The sequence below is a fragment of the Choloepus didactylus genome, chromosome 11, assembly GCF_015220235.1.
Source record: "Choloepus didactylus isolate mChoDid1 chromosome 11, mChoDid1.pri, whole genome shotgun sequence".
NCBI lineage: Eukaryota > Metazoa > Chordata > Mammalia > Pilosa > Megalonychidae > Choloepus > Choloepus didactylus.
The window spans coordinates 21,700,171-21,725,011 of record NC_051317.1 but is presented as its reverse complement, the minus strand read 5'-3'; the positions used below and the strand labels follow the sequence as shown (position 1 = coordinate 21,725,011).

At 41.8% G+C, this 24,841-nt stretch overlaps 1 protein-coding gene across 1 annotated transcript; it reads left to right on the top strand.

Moving 5' to 3' along the window:
• Positions 1-22,964, top strand: LOC119506564 (glutamate receptor 1-like). The gene is made up of 6 exons (XM_037799576.1): positions 1-39; positions 3,042-3,146; positions 15,109-15,219; positions 15,936-16,142; positions 21,935-22,305; positions 22,937-22,964. The coding sequence occupies exons 1-6, from the start codon at positions 1-3 to the stop codon at positions 22,962-22,964; spliced, it is 861 nt and encodes a 286-aa protein (XP_037655504.1).
• Positions 22,965-24,841: the final 1,877 nt, after the last annotated feature.

Here is a 24,841-nt window from a genome sequence, read left to right as displayed (position 1 = left end):
ATGGCAGAAGAAAGTCATGAATTATCAGCAGTTTTAGATGTAAATAGATGAAACTCTCCTACAAAAGACAGAGTTTAGCAAAATGGATAAAGAGCATCACCCAACTACATGCTGTTTACAGGAGACTCAAATTCAAGACACAAGTAGGCTTAAAGTGAAAGGATGGGAAAAAAAAATATTCCATGCAAATAGTAACCAAAGAAGAGCTTAGGTAGCTGAAATATCAGATAAAGTAGACTTTAAGTAAACATTTTTTACAAGGACAAAGGACACTATACTGAAAAAGGGTTAATTAAACAGAAGAGATAACAATTATAAATATATATATCACCTAACATCAGCTCCTCAAAATATACTAAGCAAATACTGACAGATATGAAGGGAGAAAAAGATGGTTCTATGTTAATAGTAGGACATGTCAATACACTACTTTCATTAATGGTCAAACATCTGGACAGAAGATCAGTAAGGATGGTCAAACATCTGGACAGAAGATCAGTAAGGAAACAGAAGACTTAAAAAATGCTATAAACCAACTAGACCTAACAGACACATACAGAACACTTTACCCAACAGCAGCAGAATACAAATTCTTCTCTAGTGTAGATAGGGCCATTTTCCAAAGTAGAGCATGTGGTAGGGTCACAAAACAAGTCTCAATAAATTTAAAATATTGAAATCATATAAAATATCTTCTCTGACCATAATGGAATGAAACTAGAATTCAGTAACAAAGGGTAAACTGGAAAATTCACAAATATGTGGAAATTAAACACATTCTCTAGCAACTGATAGGTCAAAGAGGAAATCACAAGGGAAATTAGGCCATATCTTGAAGTGAATGAAAATGAAAATACAACATACCAAAACCAATGGGATGCAGGAAACAGTGCAGTGAGGAAAATGTATAGCTCTAAATTCTTACATCAAAGAACAAATGATGATCTCAAATCAGAAACCTAACCTTGTAACTGGAGAACCTAGGGGAAAAAAAAAGAGCAAACTGAACCTGAAGCAAGCAGAAAGAAGGAAATAAAGATAAGAGATAAATAAATGAAATAGAGAATAAAAAACCAATTGAGAGAATCAATGAAACCAAAGTTGGTTCTTTGAAAACATAAATAAAATCAACAAACTTTTACCTAAACTGACAAAAAAGGGAGAGGATGCAAATAATTAAAATCAGAACTGAAAGGCAGGCATTACTACTGACCCACAAAAATAAAAATGATTAGAAGAAGTGCTAAAAACAATTACATGCTAAAAATTTAGATAACCTAGATGAAATGGATAAATCCCTAGAAACTCACAAACTATCTATACTGACTCAAGAAGAACTCTCAGGAAACCAATAATAGGAAAAGTGATTGACTGACTCAATAATCAAAAACCTCCCAACAAAGAAAAGCATGGAACCAATGGCATTACTGGGGAATTTTACCAGACATTCCAAGAAGAATTAACACTAATACTGCTCAAACTCGCTCAAAAAATTGAAGAGGTGGGAACACTTCCTAACTCATTCTATGAAGCCAGCATCACCCTAATACAAAAGACCAATAAGGATACCACAAGAAAAAAAATTATAGATCAATGTCCTTTATAAATATAGAAATAAAAATCCTCAACAAAATACTAACAAACCAAACCCAGCAGCACCATAATCAAGTGGGATTTATCCCAAGTATGCAATGGTGGTTCAATGTAAGAAAATCAATTAAAGTAATAATACATCACATTAGTACCATGAAGGGGAAAAAGCCGCATTATCATCTCATTTGACACAGAAAAGGCACTTGACCAAATCCAACACCTTCACTGGATAAAAACTCTCAGAAAAGTAAGAATAAAAGAAATCATCCTTAACATGATAAAGGACATATATGAAAACCCACCGCTAAGACCATAGTCAGTGGTGAAAGACACTGAAAGATTTATCCATAAGATCAGGAACAAGAAATGAATGACTACTATCACCACTACTATTCAACATTGTACAAGGAGTTCTAGTCAGTGCAATTAGTCAAGAAAAATAAATAAAATGCATTACAATTGGAAAGGAAGAATTGAAACTTTCTCTGCTTGCAGATGACATGGTCCAATATGTAGAAAATCCTGGAAAATTTTCATCAAAACTACTAGAGCTAATAAATGAATTCAGCAAAGTGGTGGGGTACAAGATCAACCCGAAAAAATCAGTGGTGTTTCAATACACTAGTAATGAGCACTCTGAAGAGGAAATCAAGAAAAAAAATTCACATGCAATAGAAACTAGAAGAATCAAATATCTAGGAATAAATTTAACCAAGTTTGTAAAGGACGTATACATGGAAAACTACAACACATTGCTGCAAGAAATTAAAGAAGACCTAAATAAATGGAAGGATACTCTGTTTTCATGGATTGGAAGTCTAAATATTGTTAAGATGTCAACTCTACACAAAACTATTTATGTACATTCAGTGCAATCCCAATCAAATGTGAGGGTGGGGGGATAAGGGAACTCTACACTATATGCATAATTTTTCTGTAAACCTGCAAGTGCTCTAATTATTTTTAATAAGTTATTAAAAATGCATACTGCAAGGCATCATAAGTCCAGTTTCTCGTCCTGGGTCTTCTCCTGACTTACCAGTGATGGCACAGCAGTTCGTTTTCCTTGGTTGGCCATTTCTTGGCCTTTTCTTCATCTGAAGGTGTGTGTCTGAGAGGTGGTACTGGTGAAGACGGTGTTTGATTAGGGATGGCACAGAGACTCATAATGTATCTACTCTGATTCATCATTAGTGTTGGCTGAAACAATGCGGGGAAAGAAGTTCAGGGTGGATCCCAGTTCAGGGGGAAAGAGGACAGTGCTCCAATAGTGATGCTGCCACCAGCTGGGGAGGAATGGTCTCAGCATTCGTGCTGCTCCAAGATTTCATCCCATGAACATCCTCGGGTTCTCCATTTTTACTTCAGCTGAAAAGCAAGCAAACCAACCAGCACATGTGAATTGCAACTCCAAATTCATTGTTCCACCACTTGGTTTTGTTTTCCAGGTGCGGTTTGAAGGTTTGACAGGAAATGTGCAGTTTAATGAGAAAGGACGTAGGACCAACTATACCCTTCATGTGATTGAAATGAAGCATGATGGCATCAGAAAGGTAAGGGCCACCTTTGCTTCCATTCTGCAGGGAGGAGGGGCTGATCTGAGGCTCTGGCTGGTACTAAGGGCCCTGTGCACACACCTTTCCCAGACTGGATCTCTTCGAAGTAACTCGGGTGATAGGGGTTCTAGACTCAGCTCTGCCACTGACCAGCTGGGACTTTGAGCGAGTAAGTTCTGTTCTCTGAGAATCAATTCGCTCATCTACAGAATGGAGATAAAATCTCTAACTCTGTCTCAGGATGCTTGTGAAGATCCAAAGGATAGGAAAGCAGTTTGAAAATATAAAGTAATACATGTAGATAAAATAGCACTGCTGTTCCTGAAGGATCCTGAAGTAAGAACGTAAGAATGATAATGATTATTAATAAGATTAACCACCTTCTAATCCACACTTGGTCACATCCAGCCCATTTTCCATACAGAAAAGAGTGAAAAATACATATGCTTGTATAGTATAGAACATATATTTATATGTATATTAAAATCCTTGCCATTATATTCAAATCTTTGGAATAGCATTTAGAATTCTACTGGACCCTAATGTGCTTTGGCCTCTGCAAGTTTCTCCGATCTTAACCCTTGCCACCTGCTTCTTTCTCCTGTCCAATTAAGTCACTCTGATTGTCCTTCACTTCTTTGAGTCCCCACTGTTCTATCTCACCATGGGACTGTCACCCATGTTCCCTCTTTCTGGGACTCCCCACCCCACCACTGTCTCCTTTGGCCTGGTCAATCCCTCTTCAGCCTTCAGCTCTCAGATTAAATGTCCCTCTCTAGTGTGCCTTCCCCTACATCCCTTGTTACACCTCATGGCAGCCTCTACATCCCTGTGTGTGGCCTTTGTCACATTCCGATGCCTTGTGATGGTGCAGTAGAGTGGACAGAGAATTGCCTTTGTTAGAATTGCCTAGAGCCAGGAGAGTGCTGCGGGTCAAGGTATTGGCTCTAAAAACCTGGAATGTGAAACTGGCACCACCACTCACTAGTTTGTGATCCTGGGCAATTTACTCACTTCTTTGTGCCTCATCTAGCAAATGGGATCACCATAATAATACCAACCTCATAGCATCACTGAGAGGATCAAATGATCGAATATGTATGTGCAGAAGTTCTGAGTGCTGGGCCTGGCACATTGAAGGTCGGGTCTTTTAATCTCTCAGACTTAATACTCTCTCCGCCTGGCCTGGTAAATACAGTAACCATTAGCCAGAGGTAATGATTTAAATTTAACGTTAAAGTAGTTTAAATTTAAAAAAATTTAAAAGTCAGCTCTTCAGTTACACGAGCCACATTTCAAGTGCTCAGTAGCCATATGTGGCTAGTGGTTACCACATTAGCACAGATAAATGTAGAATATTTCTATCATCACAGAAAGGTCTATTGGACACCTCTGCTGCATATTTCCCCCCTACACCCTTAGGCCTATCATCTCTGCTTTCTTGCCAGGGATTCCACCCTTTACTTCACGTTCCATCTCAACTCATCCCATTCATGAAGGCTATATTCATTCTCTATTGCTGCTATAACAGTACCACAAACTTAGTGGCTTAAAACAACACATATCTATTACTGAGTTCTGAGGTCACAAGTCTGACCTGGTCTCACTGGGCTAAAACTTACGGGATGGGCCAGGCTGCATTCCTTTCTGGAGACTCTAGGGGACTATCAATCCCCTGCCCTTTCCAGCTTCCAGAGGCTGCCCACATTCTTTGGCTCGTGGCCCCTTCCTCATCTTCAAAGCCAGCAATATCCCAGCTCTCTGGCCATTCTCTTGTCATCACAATTTCTCTCTGTGTCCACGATTGGGAAAGATATTCCACTTTTAAGGACTCATATAATTAAATTGGGCCCACCTGGGTAATCTAGGATACTTTCCCCATCTCCAGATCCTTAACCTTAATACATTTGTAAAGTTCCTTTTGTTATGTAAGGTAACGTGCTCACTGGTTCCAGGGATTAGGGTGTGGACACTTAGGGGGGTGGGGGGCATTCTTCCACCTACCACAGAGGCCAAGTTTAAATGGCTCCTCATTCACCGAGGCTTCCCAGCCATTAGAAGCTCTCTCTTGTCCTCTCGTGTTCCCACAGCACTTTTGACTCCACCAGGACATTATCACACTCACCTTCTTGCTGTGGCTATTTGCACACATCCCATGCTCATTCCTAGACAGTGAGCACCCTGAGGGCTCCCAGGGCCCAGTCCCCACCCCACCCTAGGTACATATCAGTAAGCAGCCACACCTGTCTTAACTTCCAGTGGGTGCCAAGGAAGAGCCACCTATTTGGCTATGCATCTAGCCACTTGGAGCAGAGCCACTTTCAGCCAACCCTTGACACAGTGATTATAAAAGGGCATTCTCTCTGGGAGCTAAATCATGTCTTCATCACAAGTGAGGCTCATCCAGGAATAGTCCAAGTCATTTTTGTCATTTCCCCATTCCTTCCGATTCCTGCTGGTAAAGAGGGCATGTGCTAGGTGACTTAACCCTTCTAATCCTCCATTTCCACATCTGTAAAATGGGGGCAGATCTCGGAAGCAGTAGCACATGGTCTTGTTGTCACCTTACCTGTGTTAGTGAACGTTCACAGCAGTGGTGAATGTCAAGGAAATGAGGTGTATGTGGCCAAAGTCTGGAAAACACTAATAGGATTCTTCGATCCCTTTGAAAGCCCTGTGTTCTTTAGCATGGTGATGATGATGTCAGCCTTGGTGATATAACTCCCCTTTTCTAGATGGATAAACCAAGGCACACAGGTCTCAAGGTTGCCTCGGGCCTCATGGTGAGGTCTGATTGAATGGACTCCTGAATTCAGGCCCCTCACTCTCCAGTCCATGCCGATTCTGCTGTGACTGCTGCCATAGTTGAGTGGAACAGAGTGACATAATCAGGACACTTCTGCTGATTGGGGTGGGGAGGAGGGCAGCTCATGGAATTTTGCTGCCCCTGAAAAAGCACCAGAAATGCAGCTTCCTCCCCAGGCCATCTCCCTTTCAGAGTCTGAGGGGGAAGGAGTGATGTTACCCCTGCCTTGCAGATGAAAACATGGATGTCACAGCTCTTTTTGTAAGTCTTTGAGCACGCAAGTAGGTTTCTCCTAGATAGTAAATTGTGGACTGTGGGCCAGCAGTCCCTCAGAATCCTCAGAGAGAGAGAAAAAAAAGATTATTACTATGCTCCAGTGGAACAAATTGGCAATTCTATACTATGTATGAGCAGATGTGTGTTTGTCAAAGTCAAAAATTGGATCCAATCCTTTACTTTGCCCCAGTAGTAGGGGGTGGTTTAATATAAAGCCAGATTATTTTCTACACATTAATGTTAGACTGGATGTATTGGGGACATGAGTGGTGATGCAACAAGGAAAAATTGATGCTGGGAGACTTCGACGCCTGCCACTGCCTGACTGTGTGGCCTTGGGCATGTCTCAGAGCCCCTCTGGGTTTTTGTTGTCCCATCTGTAAAATAAGTGAGAGGGGTTGGACTACACAATCCCTGATTCCTCTCAGCTCTGACACCATGAGTATCAATGCCACGTTATAGCTTTTTTAATCAGTCTCCTCTCGCCAATCACATTGTCCCTGTGCCTGGCTGGACCTTGGCTTCCACTTGGAGGAGGAGAAATGACCTGTGTCAATTGACTGCCCTTTGGTGTGACCCTTCCCAATGATCACTCCCAGGAGCAGGATCCCCAGCCTTTTGAGTTGACCCTAAACCTTACCGAGAAACTGTTGGCTGCCTCCTCATCACCTCAAGATTTGTTCTTCATCAAGAACTTCTCTGAAGTTGAAGTACTATAGCAGGATTAGTGGTCCTCAAACTTCAGGGAATAGAAGAATTATTTGGAACCTCATTTAAAAATGCAGATTCCTGGATCCTAGCCACTGGACCTTTGGAGAACAGCCATGAGGCCCAGGAATCTGTACATTTTAAAAGCCTCCCCCTAACCTAGAAGTTCACGATGCTGTAAGTGGTCTAGCAAGAAACACTGGCGCTATGGCTAAAGGCTCTGGCTTTAAAGACAAAGAGGCCAAGATTTGAGTCTCTGTTTCATTCCTTAATACACATGTGAACTTGAACAAATTAGTTAGCTTCTCCGGATCCCTGTTATCTCTAAAAGGGGGGTAATACCACTTTACCTCCCAGTGTTGCTTTCAGGTATAAATTACCCCCATGGCCTGTAGGGAGGGATTCTTCAGAAATGTAACACCTGGAGTGTGATGGGCATTCAGTCCGTGTTTTCATTTATTTGTTTGTTTGTTTAAACTCCCTTCTATAAGCCATGGAAATTTTAAGTCAGTCTTGGATTTGCATGAATCAAGCTGTGCAAGCCCATGGAATGGATAAATCAGCCACCAGAAATAGCAAGCAAACCTTAAAATCCACAAGCAAATGGTTGTCCTTTATTTTTCAGATCCCAAGGATGTTTTTAAACTTACTTTCCAATAACTAAATCCTTTCTTAGAATGTAGGCTTAAGCATCCTTTGTTTATAGGGGGTCTGACTTTAAGAAAATCAATCCTTCCACATCTGTGGCTTCAGACCTTTTACTCAATCAGTCTCCTAGAAAAGCAATTTCTCAGATTCCAGGGTGATCTAATTGTGCTTGTTTCAGTGAACATTACATGGCCTTACCTGATGTGTATAATAAAGAGGGGTGGCTTCTTTCTGATTTGAGGTCTCAGGGAAATTCTCTTGGCCTTTAGACCTATATCCTGCCCACTGGTGTGCCAACACGCGCACTCTAGGTATCTGGATCCAATCTGATATTCCACTTTAATGTGTGCTCTAAGTGACCATCCACTGGCTGTCATAAAGTTTAGGAGCTTCACATGCCAGGACTGGCACTGCTTCTATCACAGCTGAATCCTTGGGAAACCCCATTCAGAGATACCACTTCACCATGGGATACTGATCTAGAATCTCTATGTAAATAAAACGCTTCATCCAATTCCAATATACGGTCTGCCCAAAAGAAAAGTGTAGAGAAAATTCTAACATCTTTCGAGGGACCAGCACAGTGATTTGTCTTTGCCTGTAACCATTGGTCAGGTAGCTGTTTGGGGGCCTGGTTGAAGGCGTGTAGTTCTCATTTCAATCTGAGTTTAGCCTGCTGCCCCGAGTTGGTTATCCCCAGTTCTTACCCTGTATGTAACTGGAAAGGAAAGACATGGCAGGAAAGACACCAGAAGGTATCTTCTAAAGACCCAAAGATTTCACGGTCCTCCATTCCATCAGTTCTTTGGGAAATTTTTCTTTAAACGTTTGTCATCCATTTGGGGACAACCCAAATCATGATATAGCTCGAAGATATAAACTCACTCCAGCACTTCTTTCCATTTCCACCGCCGACCTCAGAGCCCAAGCCACCTTCTATGCCTGCCTAGACTCATTCAGTAGTCTCTTTATCAGTAACTAGTCCTGCCAGTTATGTTCTTGACCCTGTATGAATATATATCAGATCATGCTGCTCCTCTGCTTAAAACTTTACACTGGCTTCCCACGGTACGTATAATAAAACGTAACCCCCTACCTTGGCCTTTAAAACCCTAGACACTGCTTCCCTCTAATATCAGTCTTTGACCCTCTTTCTCTTGCTCATTATGCTGCTGTTACATGGATATCTTCCTGCTCCTTGAGCAAATTTCACACTTTCCTCCTGGCATTGGCAGTTGCCGTTCCTTTACTTGGCATTGTCCATCATGGTATCTTCATGCCGTGTGTTTCATCTTGTCATTCAGGTCTCAGTTCAAGTGAAGTCAACTCTGAGAGGCCTTCCCTGACCACACAGTCTCATTGTCCTGCTTTGTTTTTTCAAAGTGCTTATCCCTTCTAATATTTTCTGGCTGTTTTATTGGTCTAGATTAGAAGTCAGCACGCTAAGTGTTGCAGTTTGCTAATGCTGCTGTTATGCAAAATACCAGAAATGGATTGGCTTTTATAAAGGGGGTTTATTTGGTTACAAATTTGCAGTCTGAAAGCCAGGAAAAGGTCCAAATTAAGGCATCAACACAAGTATACTTTCATCAAAGGAAAACCAATGGTGTCCAGAAAACCTGTTAGCTGGGAAGGCATGTAGCTAGCATCTGCTGATCCCAGGTTGTGTTCCATCTCCTCTCACAGTTCCTGTGTGTTCTTCAAAATGTTGCTTTTGGGGTGTTTGTCCTCTCTTGCTTCTCTGGAGCAAAGTTTCAGCAAAAGTCAGCTTTCAACAGCCATCTCCAAGAAGTCTGTCTAAGCTGCAGCACCGAGCTCCTTCTGTCTGGCTATTATAGGACTCCAGTGATTTAATTAAGACCTATGCTGAATGGGTGGGGCCACACGTCCATGGAAATAATATAGTCAAAGGTATTACCCACAGTTGGGTGGGTCACATCTCCATGGAAACAACCTAATCCAAAGGTTCCAACCTAATCAACACTAATACATCTGCCCCCACAAGATTTCATTAAGGAACATGGCCTTTTGGGGGACATAATGCATCCAAACCAGAACACTAACTATGGCTCACAGGCCAAATTCCACCTGTTTTAGTAGGGCCTGTGCACTAAGAAGTGTTTTTACATTTTAAAATGACAGAAAAAAATCAAAGGAAGACTATGTCATGAACTATTTTATGAAATATACATATGAAAAATTATATGAAATTCAAATTTCAGTGTCTAAACATAAAGTTTTATTGGGACATAGCCAGGCTCATTTGTTTACATATTGTCTATAGCTGCTTTTGCACTACATCAGCAAAGTTGAATAGTTGTGCCAGAGACAAAATGGCCCATAGAGCCTGAAATATTTCCTGTCTATCAGGAAAAATTTGCCAGCTCCTGGCCTAGATATGTATTCTCTTTCTCTCCTCCTCTCCACCTCCTTGCCACTAGAATATCAGCTCTCCAGTAACAGGGGCTGTATCTGTTTTCTTATATCCTTAGTGCCTATAGTGTGTTGACACATAGTAAATACAGGCAAATACATGGTTAATTACTAAATGAATGGGCAGTTTATCAAATGTCACTGGGAAATCAGGGAGCATACTATTCTGTCCCTTATTTCCACAGATCTTGACAGCAAATAAGAAAAACAATGCCAGCAGTTTTAATGAATTAACATCTCTAGCCGAACCCCGATAAAGTCACATAAATTTATTAAGTTCAAGTTTTTAAGTGTGTTAGTTAAGGAAACCCTAACTATTGTACTAGTTAAACTCTGAAATCTCAGCTTTTTGCCACTATAGATGTTTATTTCTTGTTCACCTGGTGACCAATTTGAGGGCTGAGGGCTCAAACTGAGTCTCAGGTTTATAGAGACTCAAACCTCTTCTTGAGTCCCTGACTGAGCAGCCACTTCACACACCTACATTGTGAAAGATGAACATGAATCTTTGGTGATCACTTAGCTGTCTTTGCCACCATAGGCAACTTAGTTTTAAAAATTGATTATAATGGATCTCATTTTTGGAGATCATTGGCTGTAGCTTCAGAGACAGCCTAGAGATACAAATGTATAAATTCAATTTGATGACTGTGCAAGGTAGATCAATTGAATTTACAGTTCTATGACCATCTCCTTTTTAGACTTCATCCACTAAAAAAAAATCTGATCTATCATCTAGACTCATTTCCTACATTCAAAGAATCTTTAGAGGTAGATGGAAATCTGGAGATCAAAAATTATAACTGGCCCCCAGGGAAGATCTCTCCCTGTCAGGATTGTTTAAATCCTCCCTTGAATGGCGAGCCCCAATCTTTATCAACTACTAGCTCTAATTCGCTTTCAGATAGAATCAAAGTTCCTGTATATCTTCGGTAGAGAATCAAAGTGCTGTATAATAATTCAACCCATTTCCCAGAGAAAGGGAAACATGCCTTCATCTCAGAAAAATGTCTTTTCAAAACTCTGCCAGCTTTCTTTCAACAAACGGAACTAGACTTTTCAGTCTACAAGCTCATGTGAGATGCAAGCTAGGTTTTGGCATTGCTCTGTCTTTACTGGCCATGGTGATATTATGTTTTATTTCCCTACAAAGAGGGTTAAGAATAAAAGAAAACTGTTTACAATATTTAACTATTCTACAAGCTTTTGCTATGAAAGAAACTATATATAAGCCTAGCTATACAATATTTTTGATAGATCCCAATTTAATGGTTATTCTATGATACTGGCTTGGAAGGGTCACCATCCTTATAATTTAAGTCTCTTTATAAACCATATAAATATGGTCTGTGCACTAGTCTTACTAGTCTTATTCCCCCTCCAATCTTTTGTCAAATGAACTTGAGATTTTAGAGCAGTATTTTTGTGGGATTTTTTTTTTTTGGACCACTTATCTGAAGACATGCTGTGTCAAAAGAAGGGTTCCACGGTCAAGTGAGTTTGGGAAACGCTGCATAATAGATCCTTGTTTTGGAGACTGGTCATGTTTAATAGTGAATTGATGCTGAAATGTCTTGTAGTTTAGAAACCTGTTAACCTTCAACTAGGTATTACTCTAATGAATATCATTTTTTCCTTTACTAAAAATTTATTATGAACCAGGTGTTTTACTAAGTGCTTTACATACAATAACACATTTAATCGTCCCAGCAAGCTTAAATCCATTCTGCAGACTAAGAACCAAGGCTCACAGGATCAGGGAACTGGCCCAAAGCCATATGGTTAATAGTATCAAAAGCCTAGCTTTTAAACCAGTCCTTACTGGTGCAGAGACAGTTCTCTTGATCACCAAGCCCCCTCTTCTTAAAAATAACACCTATTAATACAATGTGAGTTTTAGAGGCATTAGTTCCGTGTCAAAGGCAAGTAGCTTCCTCTACACAATGTCTGTACAGTTTGAGTAGCAACAGCTAAACCTGTGGACTAATTATGGAGAGGGAGGGAAGAAAGAGAATGAGGGAAAGAGACAGAAAGAGAGAAAGAAACAGAAAGGAAGAAGGGTGAGGAGTGAGAGGCTCTAGAGGGAGGAAGGGAAAACTCCTTAGCATCATCTATGGGGAAAGAATGACAATCATTGTATTTGGTAGACAGCCTCTCAAGTTTTTTGATTATATTTAAATAACCCAAGCTTTGAGGTCCATTGAGACCTGCATTCTATGTCTTGCCACTAATCTGCTATATAACCTGTATATTATAGATAAGAGTATTTGAATCCCCCATGACTCATTTTCTCTTCTGTAAAACATGGAAAATAATTCTAAACCTGTTTGTTCTATTTGCCTAATGTGAGGATCAAAAGAGTACAGTACTTTGGAAATTAGGAAAAAAAAAAAAAAAAGCGTGCACATTGTATACTGCAATAGTGGTTTTAAAACATTTAATTTTCAGCCAAAGGGCATCTAGTCAAAAAAACCTCCTAGGAGGAATCCCAAGATGTGAAATAGATAAAAAGTAGAACTGACTGTTGAAGCAAGAATGAGGAACCCAGAGCTTCCTTCCTTTTTGCTAACCTCCCACTCACTCCCATGAGTGCAGTTAGGGGCTCCACAGATCCCCTAGGTTCCATGGAGCCCTGACCTAGCAGAGAGCACCGGATTGGGAGGTGAGACAGAATTCTGTTAGCTCTGTGGTCTTCAACAAGTCCTTTGTTCTCCAAGCCTCTGTTTTACCTTCTGTAAAAGAAAAGGAATGGATGAAATGATCCTTCAGGCCTCTTCCAACTCTCACAACCTGAAAGTCCAAGTTACACATCCTTGTGTCCTTTGAAAGAAATGTCTACTTCAAGGTTGACTAAGAGCTTAGTTTCCCCACAGGCAGCATTATCTACATTTACTGAGGGAAAATCTTAACAGTGCCCTGAGAGACAAGCGCCCCCATGAGGCCTTGGGAATATCTCAGCACCAGTGCGGCCCACTGACGCCATGTTGGGTACAGGCTTCCTGGAATTCTCATTCACTCTGCAGTCATTTCCTGAGCATCTTCTCTTGGAACAGATGGGATGGGCAAAGGCAGGGATCCTAGGTTTGGCCTCATCCATGAGAAGCCCACAGCACCATGGAGAGAGAGAGATGGGCATGCAAACAGCCAGCCACAGAGCTCTAGAAGGAATAGACGCAAGGTCCTCAAGCATTGGCTGGCAGCATGCTGAAGTCCAAGGGGCAAGGGCCTGGAGTTAACCTTTCCGGACTAGATCCTGTGGCCTTTCTTAAGTTAATTTCTCTACTTCACCGTTTCTTCATATTTACAATGGGAATAAGTAACTACCCACGTGATAGGTATTTGTGAGGATTAAACAAGTTGAAACATGAAAAGAACTTAGAAGAGAGCCTGGAACACAATATGCATTGAATAAATTTTAATTAATATGATTCCCAGCCCAGAGCTGAGTCCCTTTCAGAGCGAGTGGTTAAAAGCAGTCTCTGGAGACTAGATGGCCAGGGTTTGTGGCCAAGCTCAACCACTCTCACTGTGTCATCTTGGGCAAGTTAGCAAGCTCCCCTACGCCAGGAGAAATGTTAGTTCAGTGCTGCTGACATAGCAAGAACATAATCAGTGTTAGCAGTGACTATTGTTGGCATCATTAATGGCTGTGAGATCACAGAAAGAACGGTTTATTCCCAAGTGAAGGAACTAGGAAAGGCATCTTAATGAAGGTGACATTTGAGATGACTATCTGGCATGCGCCTTGGTTATTGTGAGCCTGGGCTGAGTTCCGGCTGTTGGTAGACCTACTCATCTCTCTACATATGCAGATCCAGTTCTTCCTTTTTCCCTTTAAGCCAGCAGAATGATCAAAAATCAAAACACAACTGTCTAAATATAGATAGATACAGCTATAGATGTATGTATATATATTTAATTATGTATTCTCGTCCCTGACTCACTGTTGCCTTTAGTATAGAGACTATACTGCTTAGCCTGACCTTCAGAGCCCTCCACTACCTAGACCCAAGGCTCCACTGCCCGTTTGGACCAACCACATCTGTCACCCAAGACCCACTGAATTTCCATGTCTAGACCAATTTCTGCCTTTACCCCTTGGCTCATATTCTCTCTGACCTGGCCCTGCCTCTCCATTCCCTGTGACCGACGTTTCTTAAGCTCTGCCTTCTTTTACCCCGTTGTCCTGGCATCTGATCCCATGTTTGGCTTTTGCTTCTCTGAACTCCTTAGGCGCAGGCTGCCTGAACCACTCACTTGACACTGGCCAGTCCACATAGATTTCTGTGTCTTGTCCTCCCAAGTAGATTACAGGAATTCTCAGAGCTAGGATGATCTTTTATATTGCCTCATATCTCTCTCAGCCCTGCCTCACAATACCAATACCAATACACACAATAGGAATTTAACAAATATTTGCTGAAAGAAATTGGAAAAAGAGGTAATATAAATAACCTACTGAGCTTTATATGTAATAATGTTAATAATGATAGCACTATTATCAGCCAATATTTTTAGGTATTACTATATGCTCACTATTAACATAGTTAATATTTGGAAAGCAGAGAAAGAAATAATGAATAAAATAACTATGACCTAGGAAGTTAAATCTAGATGGAAAAATAAGCCTAAAAAGAAAATAAAAGGGATATAATTTTTAAATCATTTGGTTCCAACTACAGTTCAGGATGAGCTGAGAGAACAGAAGGATTAACAGGTATGGGGGAAGGAGAGAGATGCCTTATGAACAACTGCAGGGAATTAAATCCCCACAGCCCTGCAGTACAGTGTACAAAATAAATTGTACAATTGAACAGCTGAACCCACACACACGCTTCAGAGGCTCTACCTCCAGGGTTTAGCCTACCATGGTGAGGATTCTCACTGAGGGAGGCCACTGGAGAGGGGAAACATGGTGAACATCTTGCCATTTACCTACTGATAATCTAGAGCCTGATGAGCCTAATACACATGATGTCAGGCTGAGCTTCTTGCTTTCCTGTCTCTGAAGCTGGCTGGATAGCCAAGAGCAGGCCAGCCTGGTGGAGCTTGGTTCACCTTATATCTCCACCTTCTTCTCGTTAACAGATTGGTTTCTGGAATGAAGATGATAAGTTTGTCCCTGCAGCCACCGATGCGCAAGCCGGAGGTGATAACTCAAGTGTTCAGAATAGAACATACATCGTCACTACAATCCTAGTGAGTCCTCATTCCTTCATCAAGGTTACCTGAGATTCAAGCAAGACCAGTACAAGGGTTTTCCACCAGGAGCAAAAACTGGTCATTCTTCTTGCTTAAATTGAGTCACAGGTGGAAAGAGGGTGTAAGAAAAAAAAAATTTTACAGGAGTTAGAGATACTGAGTTTTCACCCTGGCTCTGCCACTGTCTCACTTTATGCCCTTAGGTAAGACACGATCTTTTGAACCATAGTTCCCCTATAAATAAAACATAAGGGAGGGGCTAGCCTGTGTTAGTTTTCATTCTCCACCCTCCTACAGTAGAAGCCATTTTCAAAGTAAATCACCTGAAGTCTAGTACATGAAGTGGGTACAAATGAAGCTGCTATGATTTTTAATGATTGATAATGAGAAATTTGGAGACCATTGGGTGTCTACTTCTCCATCATAGTGTTCCCACAAGGTAGTGCTGGTGGAACATAATTTGAAAAGCTGTGTACCATATCTCGATGATGAAACATCCATGTTGTAACCGAGTCCTTTGCTTTCAAGAAGTTTGTCATGGTGGGGCTGAGTGAGTATTGGGGTGAGAGAACTTTAACAAATGGATTTATGGACTAGAGAGACTTCCCTAATTTTAACTGATGTTGGTGACATCCCCCTCTGCACGCCAAAGTCTTCCCTACCCATGAGTGAACTATAACCCACATCATCTGTCTCCCCCATTTCTCTACCAGGAAGATCCTTATGTGATGCTCAAGAAGAATGCCAACCAGTTTGAGGGTAATGACCGCTATGAGGGCTACTGTGTGGAGCTGGCGGCAGAGATTGCCAAGCATGTGGGCTACTCCTACCGTCTGGAGATCGTCAGTGATGGAAAATACGGAGCCCGAGACCCTGACACAAAGGCTTGGAACGGCATGGTGGGAGAGCTGGTCTATGGAGTAAGTTCACTTGGAATTGGAAGTCAGAGGCAGAAGGTTTGATAGGAAATCACATGGTGGTTGGCTGGCCCTGGCCTATCAGATTGCCCATCAGATGTCATAATTGAGTTTTGTGCTGCTGAAATGATGAGTCCAAAATCCAGTGTCTTAAAACACTCTTCGTTCAACTTCCTGGTTCCAGTTCCCTTAGCCTCATTTCACTCAATCTCATTTCAGTTGATCATTGTCCAACACAGGTGACAATATAACCTTCCATATTATTTTGTGACTTCCCTACTCAAAAGTCTTCTATGGCTCCTTAAGAATAAATTTATCCCCAGTACTAGATGTACCATGAAGCCAACCTAACTTTCTAGTCACTTGTCTCATTACTCCCTCTCAAGCACCTTCCATTTCAGCCAAACTGTCCCCTGACTTGCTCTGTTCCCTAGAATAACCCTTTTGATTCTTCACCTTTAAAATCTACCCCTTCTCCAAAACTGGTGCCAAATATTACCTTTGCTAGGATGTCATTTCTTTTTCCCTATAACAGGTGTGAACCCCCCTTTTTGTTTTTTAATTATTCTCACTTTCTTCAGCAGTAAGTTTCTTCATCTTTTATGGTCCCTAACATACCCTGCCTTGTATGATGTTTATATAGTGGTAGGTATATAAGGTATTATTACCTTACATAATGGTTATCTGTACAACGGTGGTAGGTCTTCTTCATCTTTATATTACTCACTGCACCTAAAACAATGCCATGCACAATTACTGTAAAATGTTCAATAGATTGAGCAGTTTTGAGAAGAAATGAGTGCTCAGCTTTGTTTTAACTGTTCAGGGAATCATTGAGAAGTATAAGATTTGATCCCTTCTCCCAACAATATTAACATTTTGTGAAGTAGAAAAGACAATCAGACAGTGAGAGACAATAAGAGACAGCATACAACCAAAGAGTCTAAATTGTATGGTTCAGGCAAAAAGCTAATGGTGAGTTTATGTAGCCCCCAAGAAGGATGTGGAAGTTGAAAAGTGGCTATATTTCAACAGAAATAGAGAAGGCAGCCTGGAAATACCTAAAGAATAAACAATAGAATGTTGGTGGAAATAAGTAAGGTATGAGAGGAGAAGGAGAAAACAATAGAATGTTGGTGGAAATAAGTAAGGTATGAGAGGAGGAGAAAACACTGATGGTTTTCGTAGAGGTCTTGGGATGAGGAGTTGTCAGGGATGAGTTTTAGTAAGAAATGACCAGGGGAAGAGTACAGATTGATTCAGAGAACCTTGGGAGGTCATGAAAGTACCTGAGTAGAGGAATGACAAAAGGCAGTGGGAAAAGAATGTCTGCCACAGGCAGGAAGGGAACCATCACAACTCTCATAGCACATGGAGACTTCTGGCTGGGTCTTTGCTCTGAAGCATGTGACAAGGCCCAGGTTGATATTGTGCTCTTGTCAGGATGAAGCAACCATTTAGGACGGTTGTAAATCTTATTGTGTCATATGAGGTCCAGGAGACGCATGATGGCCGTGAGGGCCCTACAAAGGACCATGAGAAGTCAAAGAGATGCAGCAAAGAAAATCTTCCCCCTGGGAAGTGGTTTATGAGTTGGGGGTGGTATGTGCTTCTACCCTTTCTCTGACCCTCTCCTACTTCCCTTCCCTCACTTTGGGAACTTGCATTGGAGAAAGACAGTGACTTGGACAATTAATACTGCAGCTGGAGGCCTGTTGCCATGGGAACCTCAGCCAAACTCTTAAGGTCATCCCCATGGCAACAGCTGTGGATTTTTCCCTCCCTACTGCGTTTGTCTTCGCTTCCACCCCATGTAATGCCATTCCCTTAGTAAAAGGCCTGTGATCTGGGCAGAACAATGGTCTGAGCGTCTGAAGGCAAGCTCCCGATAGACCCAGTCAGTGGTGGGTCACCAGCTCATTGGGGCTGGGAGGAGCCTGAGTTGGTCCTGTAGGCCTCAGCTGTGAGCCCTACCCCCACCCTCTCCCCTGCACCAGGCCTGTTCCTCTTCCTAGTAAAAATTGTATTCTGTTCACTCCATGATGGCCCATTGGATAACTATCCCTTGATTTTTAGTTAGGCTTTCCCCTCCTGTTCCACCAGGGAAGAATAGGGGGTCTGGGGAAGTATCTATCAGCCTTGAACCACCAGTGAGGTCAGACAAATGTCATTTGGAGGCCTCCAATTTATTCATTCTGTGCCTTTTCAATAGCTAAATGTCAATCAGTGTCTCTCTCTTATTCCTTTTGCTGTCTCTTGTTCTTATCCACAACAGTAGTAGTAACATCTCAGCACTTAGTTTGTGCCAGGTGCTACGGTAAAAACCACATTATTCCATTTACTCCTCACAACAACCTGATAAGGTAGATAAGATTCTTATCCACATATTATGGGTGAGGACACTGGGGCCTAGGGATGTTAGGTGATTCGACATGGGATAAACAGCTAGTAAAAGCAGTCAGGACGTGAAGCCCTGGCTTTTGTACATTCTAAACCACTGGGATATGCCGGCTCTGTGGAAATCACCTCATCCAAGCATTGGATTGCAAAGCCAGTATTAACCGCTGGTGAGAACATCAGCAGTGTCTGCATTCACAGATGCCTCACCCTCCAGTGAAGCTTCTGTTTTTTGTTTTTTTTTTTTTTTTTTGGCGTGGATTTGTCTTTATGCCTTACTCACAGGTGACTTTCCTGACTGTCCCTTTACTTGGTGGAGTGAAAGAACAGGAATTTGCAGACATACACCTGGATTGAATTCCATCTCTGCCAGCTTACTGGCTATATAATTCCTGCAAGTCACTGAACTTCTCTGAGGTTCACCCTGTAAAACTGGGGAAGTGAATCCTTTATCACAGGGCTGGGGGTGGGGGGTAAGGGGTGGGAGATAGATTCACTTGTGCAGGGCCTAGCTCAGAGGAGATCTCCATCTCTGACAATTGTGTTCACTTTTTGCTTTGTCTCTAGTATAACAAAACTGGCTGTTGTTCCCCCAGGATTGTTTCTAGACATCACATTTTATTTGGGGATCTTCTGGGTCAGTGGTTCTCAAAGTGGTGCCTCAACCAGCAGCATTGCATCACCTGAGAACTAGTCTCAGCCTAGACCCTCTGAAACTCTGCAGTCTGTGTTTTCAAAATCCAACTCTGAGACACACTCAAATTTGAGAACCACTGTCCCAAGATTCCAGTTTAAGAAAATAATTTTGAGCACCTGTAAAATGCTCACACATCACAGTGCTCTTCATATATCTGATTCCTCTTGCCCCTTACAAAGCAACCTTGTAAAACAGGTAAAGCAGGGATAATTATGCCTCTTTTTTAAAATGTGGAAATTGATATCCTAAAACACAGTGGTCTTCTTTGAGGCCACACAGTTAGCGGGTTGCAGAGCCACCAGATTTACTTTCTCCTAAATCAGTTCTTTTTTTTGTCCTGGTCCTATAGAATCCCAGTAACTACCTCCCCTGGTGGAAATCAACTCAGAATGCCTCTAGTTGATATCATATAAGCTAAAACAGTGCTACTTTGGACAGACCACTTCCCTCTCTGGACCCAAATTTCTTATCTTAAAATGAGATAGTTGAACTTAGCATTTCCCAGTATTTATCATATAAACATTGGCCCCTTTTGATGCTCAAGAAAATTAAGTATCCAGAACCAAATAATTTTGGAAATAATGCATCCGGCTTCCCTCTCTTGAAAATTCATTTGAAAAATGCATTTTGACTTTTTAAAGGTTCCAGGAAGCCCTGTCCCAAAGGAATCTGTTTAAATCAGTGTTTCCCAAACATGTTTGTCGTCATGTTATACTTAACATCCTTCCAGAAGTAATATTCTGTAGAACAAATCTTGGAACTGCTGAATGAACTAAGCACTAAAATGATGTGGCTTTATGATTTTCCAGTCCATGATCCCTTTTATTAACTCACATCAGAAGGCATCAAATGAATCCATTCAATATCCTTTACCCCTTTCAAAACTTGTCTTCATCCGCCTCCACTTGTGGTCAATCCCTCCAAATCCACATTTCCATGATTTTTTTTCTGATTCCTTTTCCATCTATGTCAGATTACAGAAGAAAAAGTAAATCTCTTGTATTTGTAAAAATTATCAAAATTTATGCAGTAGGTGTCAGGGAAAAAAACAGCATCTCTATGAAATTCATACCTGACTCCATATTACTTTATGGAAAGTTTCTTTGTGTAAGTGAGAACTTAAATCATTCTGAAGCCAGGTTTTTTATTCCACTTAAAGCATCTCCTCAGTAACTCCAGCCAATGAGAATGGTCAGAGGAAATCCTCTCTAAGCAACAGATGGTTTGTTGTTGGGTGGGGCCCTTGCCTGCACAGAAGCTGTCACAGCCAAACATCTGGGCTATTGTACAGCATTATAGGAGAAAACCATTCACCTCCAACAGTCTTGCATCAGCATGTGTCTATTTCAGAAATGAATGTTATGGCATCTGTCCATGGGAAACCCTCTTGGGTTTCCAGGAGCTCTTGATCTCAGGCCAACAGAGCAGTGGATTTTTATGGCATAAATGCCAGTGCTTCTGCAATCAGGGAGAGATAGGGAAGACAGAAGAGCTCCTGGTTCCACATGGTGGCTGCCCAGGGATAAACATTTCTTGCAACCTTTTTTTCTTAACTGCATAACCGATTTGAATTTTAAAAATTGAGTTGTTTTTTTGTTTCTTAGTCTTCCTGGAAAAAAAAAAAAAAAGTTGTGGTGCTACTTTACTTCCTTGCCTCCAGGGCTTCACTCATTTTCTCACACGGTTCCCTACTCCTAGAATGCTCTTCTGTATCAGAGAAATCTGCCCAAATCCTACCTATTCTTCAATGAAAATTTACATGTGACCTCTTCCATGATGCAGTCCTTGTTCTCCCCTGCATAAATCTTACCTTCTTGGTCTCCTGTAGCATTTTGTATCTCTCAAATAGCATGTATCCAGCTCAACTTGTAAACTGAATAACCAAGTATATATGTATCAATCTCCCCTTCTGGTTTGCAATTCCCTGAGTGCAGGGACCATAGCTTACCTACAGCTTTTAGCCTAGGGATTGTACATGATAAGTACTCCATAAATGTTTAGCAAGTAAAACTTGCTTTCACTACCTTATTAGGCAAGACTATCTTGCAGCCATGAAAGAGACCCAAATCAAACTGGCTTAGGCAAACAGAAAGTTCAGCTCATGTTCTTGAGGACAAGTCGGGGAATGGAACATGTTTCCTAGAGAGTCCAGGGTAAGCCCTGTATTTAGAGAGCCCCAAATTATTGTATCAGGGATCAGCCTCTGCATATCTCAGCTCTAACTCTCATGGCTATTTCTCATTAAACTAGCTTGGGTCCTACGCCCATCTTTGAATGAGTCATTCTGGCCAGGAAGGTGGCCGGTCCTGGGTCATATGCCTCACCCTGTAACCAGTGCTCCCACTGGGAGCAGGGGGACTAACAGTGGGGCAGGACTGGTTCTCCCACCCAAGAAAGGAGGAATGGCTGCTGGACAGGCAAAACAGCAGATACTTACACAACACCCTTTCAAAGATAAGGAAGAAGCCTATAAAATTAGAACAATTAGAATTGTCAAGCAATCTCTCCTGTGACATAGTAGGCTGGTCAGCCATTTGTCAGAAATATTTTATAAGGTAGGAGCAGTTGGACTTCTAAAGTTCATTCCCACTCCCAAATCCTTTGAAATACAAGCGAATATTCATAGCAAAGAGAAGCACAGATAACCAAGAGGGATGCTGAGCTCAACTGCATTTTTTTTCTTTTTCTTTTTTATTTGCAGAGAGCAGATGTGGCCGTGGCCCCCTTAACTATCACCTTGGTCCGAGAAGAAGTCATAGACTTCTCCAAGCCATTTATGAGTTTAGGGATCTCCATCATGATTAAAAAACCGCAGAAGTCCAAACCAGGGGTCTTCTCCTTCCTCGATCCATTGGCCTATGAGATTTGGATGTGCATTGTTTTCGCCTACATTGGAGTGAGTGTCGTCCTATTCCTGGTCAGCCGCTTCAGCCCCTACGAATGGCACAGTGAAGAGTTTGAGGAGGGACGGGACCAGACAACCAGCGACCAGTCCAATGAGTTTGGGATATTCAACAGCTTATGGTTCTCCCTGGGAGCCTTCATGCAGCAAGGATGTGACATTTCTCCCAGGTCAGTACACTCTCCTCAACTTCTTTGCTCAACGCCATATTTTTTTTTAGGCAAAAAATACCAGAAAGCTAAGGGGTAGGAATGATTTCCAGACTTCACTGCATTTTGTTTTGCAACTATGCTTTCGAGTCAACTGTTCATTGTATATTATGGATTATTTGGGCCAACCTGCGTATGGGCCAGCTCTGTCTGCCACTCTGGCTGTCAAGCTCAGTTGGCATAATCGTGACTTTGATGTTCTGTAGCTGAAAGGGACAGAGAAAGGATGGCAGCAGTGTGATTTAACTAACATTTATTGAACATATACCTGGCAAGGTTCTGGGTCCTTCACGTGCATTATCTCATTGAATGCTCATAACAGCATAAAGAAGGACACTCATTATATCCATTTTTATCAAAGAGGAACCACAAAATGCTTAGTGAGTTGCCTAGGTTACATAGCTAATAGAAGGCTAAGTTGGGATTCAAACCATTGTCCTGTACTACTGCAGCAGAGTGAAAGGGGCACCAGATTACCAGGTCTGGCTCCGGCACCGGCACTCGGTGGAGCCCTGGGCAAGTCACTGGGCCCTAGGAGACCTTGGTTTCTTCATCTCTAAATGTAAAGGGTGCTCTTTTTCTTGGTTCTCAGAGGGACTCTGGAAATGATCAAGTTCTAGTGGTTTTGTAAATTTGTTCCTTATGATTCCAAACTGGAGTTTCTCACAGGTGCCTCTGAAATTGCCTTTGAGAATACTGGGGTGACCAAATCCAAGGGGTATCACTCCCCCAACACACACACACACATGGAACCAGAGTAGCCCTGTTTTTACCTGTTTATATACTAAACTTGTGAATATGATTTCTTTTGAAAGCTAAGAAGGGAAAAATGGAGGGACATTGGAAAGGAGGTGGGGGGAGGGCAATTTGAAAATTAACAATCTAGTCCAATTCCCATATTTTCTGACCTCCTATCTTTGTGTGTGATGTTCTTTCTACTACATTCTGGAGTGTTCATGCCACAAATCCCTTCCAATTAACTTGATAAATGAGCACTGGCTGTATTTCCTTTTATAGTTGCTTAATGTCTATGAACCCTTTTCCTGCTAGGCATTCCCTTGTAGATTACCAGGTTTCTAAAGCATGCAGGAGGGCAGGGTTTACAATTAGGCTGCGTGGATGGGTTTGTACACATTCACTTTCTAGGAGCCTTAATATCAAGTCCTCATAGACTTGTGCTGGAGGCATCATCACCACCTGTCTACATTTTGCATTTGAGTGTTGATGAGGACCAATATTCCTGAGTAGCAATGGAATAAAATCTTCCTAATGAGCTTCCCCCAGGACTCATTTTGCCTGCTGTATAATTTAGAAAGCCTCATTGTTCACCATTATAATCATGTTTTTCTTTAAATAAGAAGACAATCTGGGGGCTGGGGGTGGGGAGGGACATCAGGGAGGAGGTGTGAGACAGGATGCTTAGCCAATACTGGCAAACACATGGCGAAGAGTAGAAAGAACCAAACAGGGGAAGGGTTTACTTAAAAATAAATCAGACCAGTGGATAAACAGTGGGAAGACGTGATTCTTATCTAGGCAGTGTAACGCAGGGTCATCAAAACATGCATGTGTCTGAAAAGAGCCATGTGCTTATTCTTTTTCTCCATTATTTCCTCTGTCAGTGGGCCTTTTACCTCTTAATGGTACCTCGACCTCAGGGTGTGTTTTCATACTCCCCGCAGTTCCTCTAGAGGTCTCAAACTGGTGGCCTGCAAGCAGAATCCTCTCCCAGGCATGTTCTGGTTTGATTTCCACAGAGTTTGGCAATGACTATCCAAAACTGTGTGGTAGCTACCCTTTTAAGCTGAAGCATGGATTCCCCATTTCACCATGGCCACTACCTGACCTCCTTCATCTCTGTGTTATTCAACTGACCCCTCAAGGTTTTTATGACCTCTGGCTGCAAGAATTTCAAACTGTGCTCCTTCACCTTTGAGAGTTTCAATGAGGGGACATTAAGAACTGCCACAGAAGTGAAAGGAGACTGTGTAGGAAGGTACCCAGCCTCCCTTCTGTCCAGCTTTAAAAACACAACTCCACCCTGTGACTCTGTTTTTTCATTGGTCAAATGGAAATAACTGTTCCTACCTCAAGTATTGTTGTGAAGCTTAAATGAGAGTAATTCATGTAGAACCCATGACTTGGTACCCAGAAGCACACAGGAAGTGCTAAAACATGGATGGTTATTTTTTGTTGATTTTATATGTTGGACTTCTGCTAAACCTCCTTAGAAGAAAGGTGCCCTGGCTCACACTGTTTTGAAAGCCAGTGGCCTGTGTGACCCTCTTCCTGGAACTCCTTAGATGCTAAAACAGAAATCAGGGCCAGACCAAGTAGGCAATGGGAAAAACTAACAGAAGTTTGTGTGTTGTTGTTGTTTACATATTTCCTGATGAAATCAAGTCAACAAGTTTCATGAGCCTTTGATCTGCCTAGCCCTATCTTAGATACTCAGTGTGGTATGGTAGGAAGCACTTCTCAGGGGTTTGTATACATC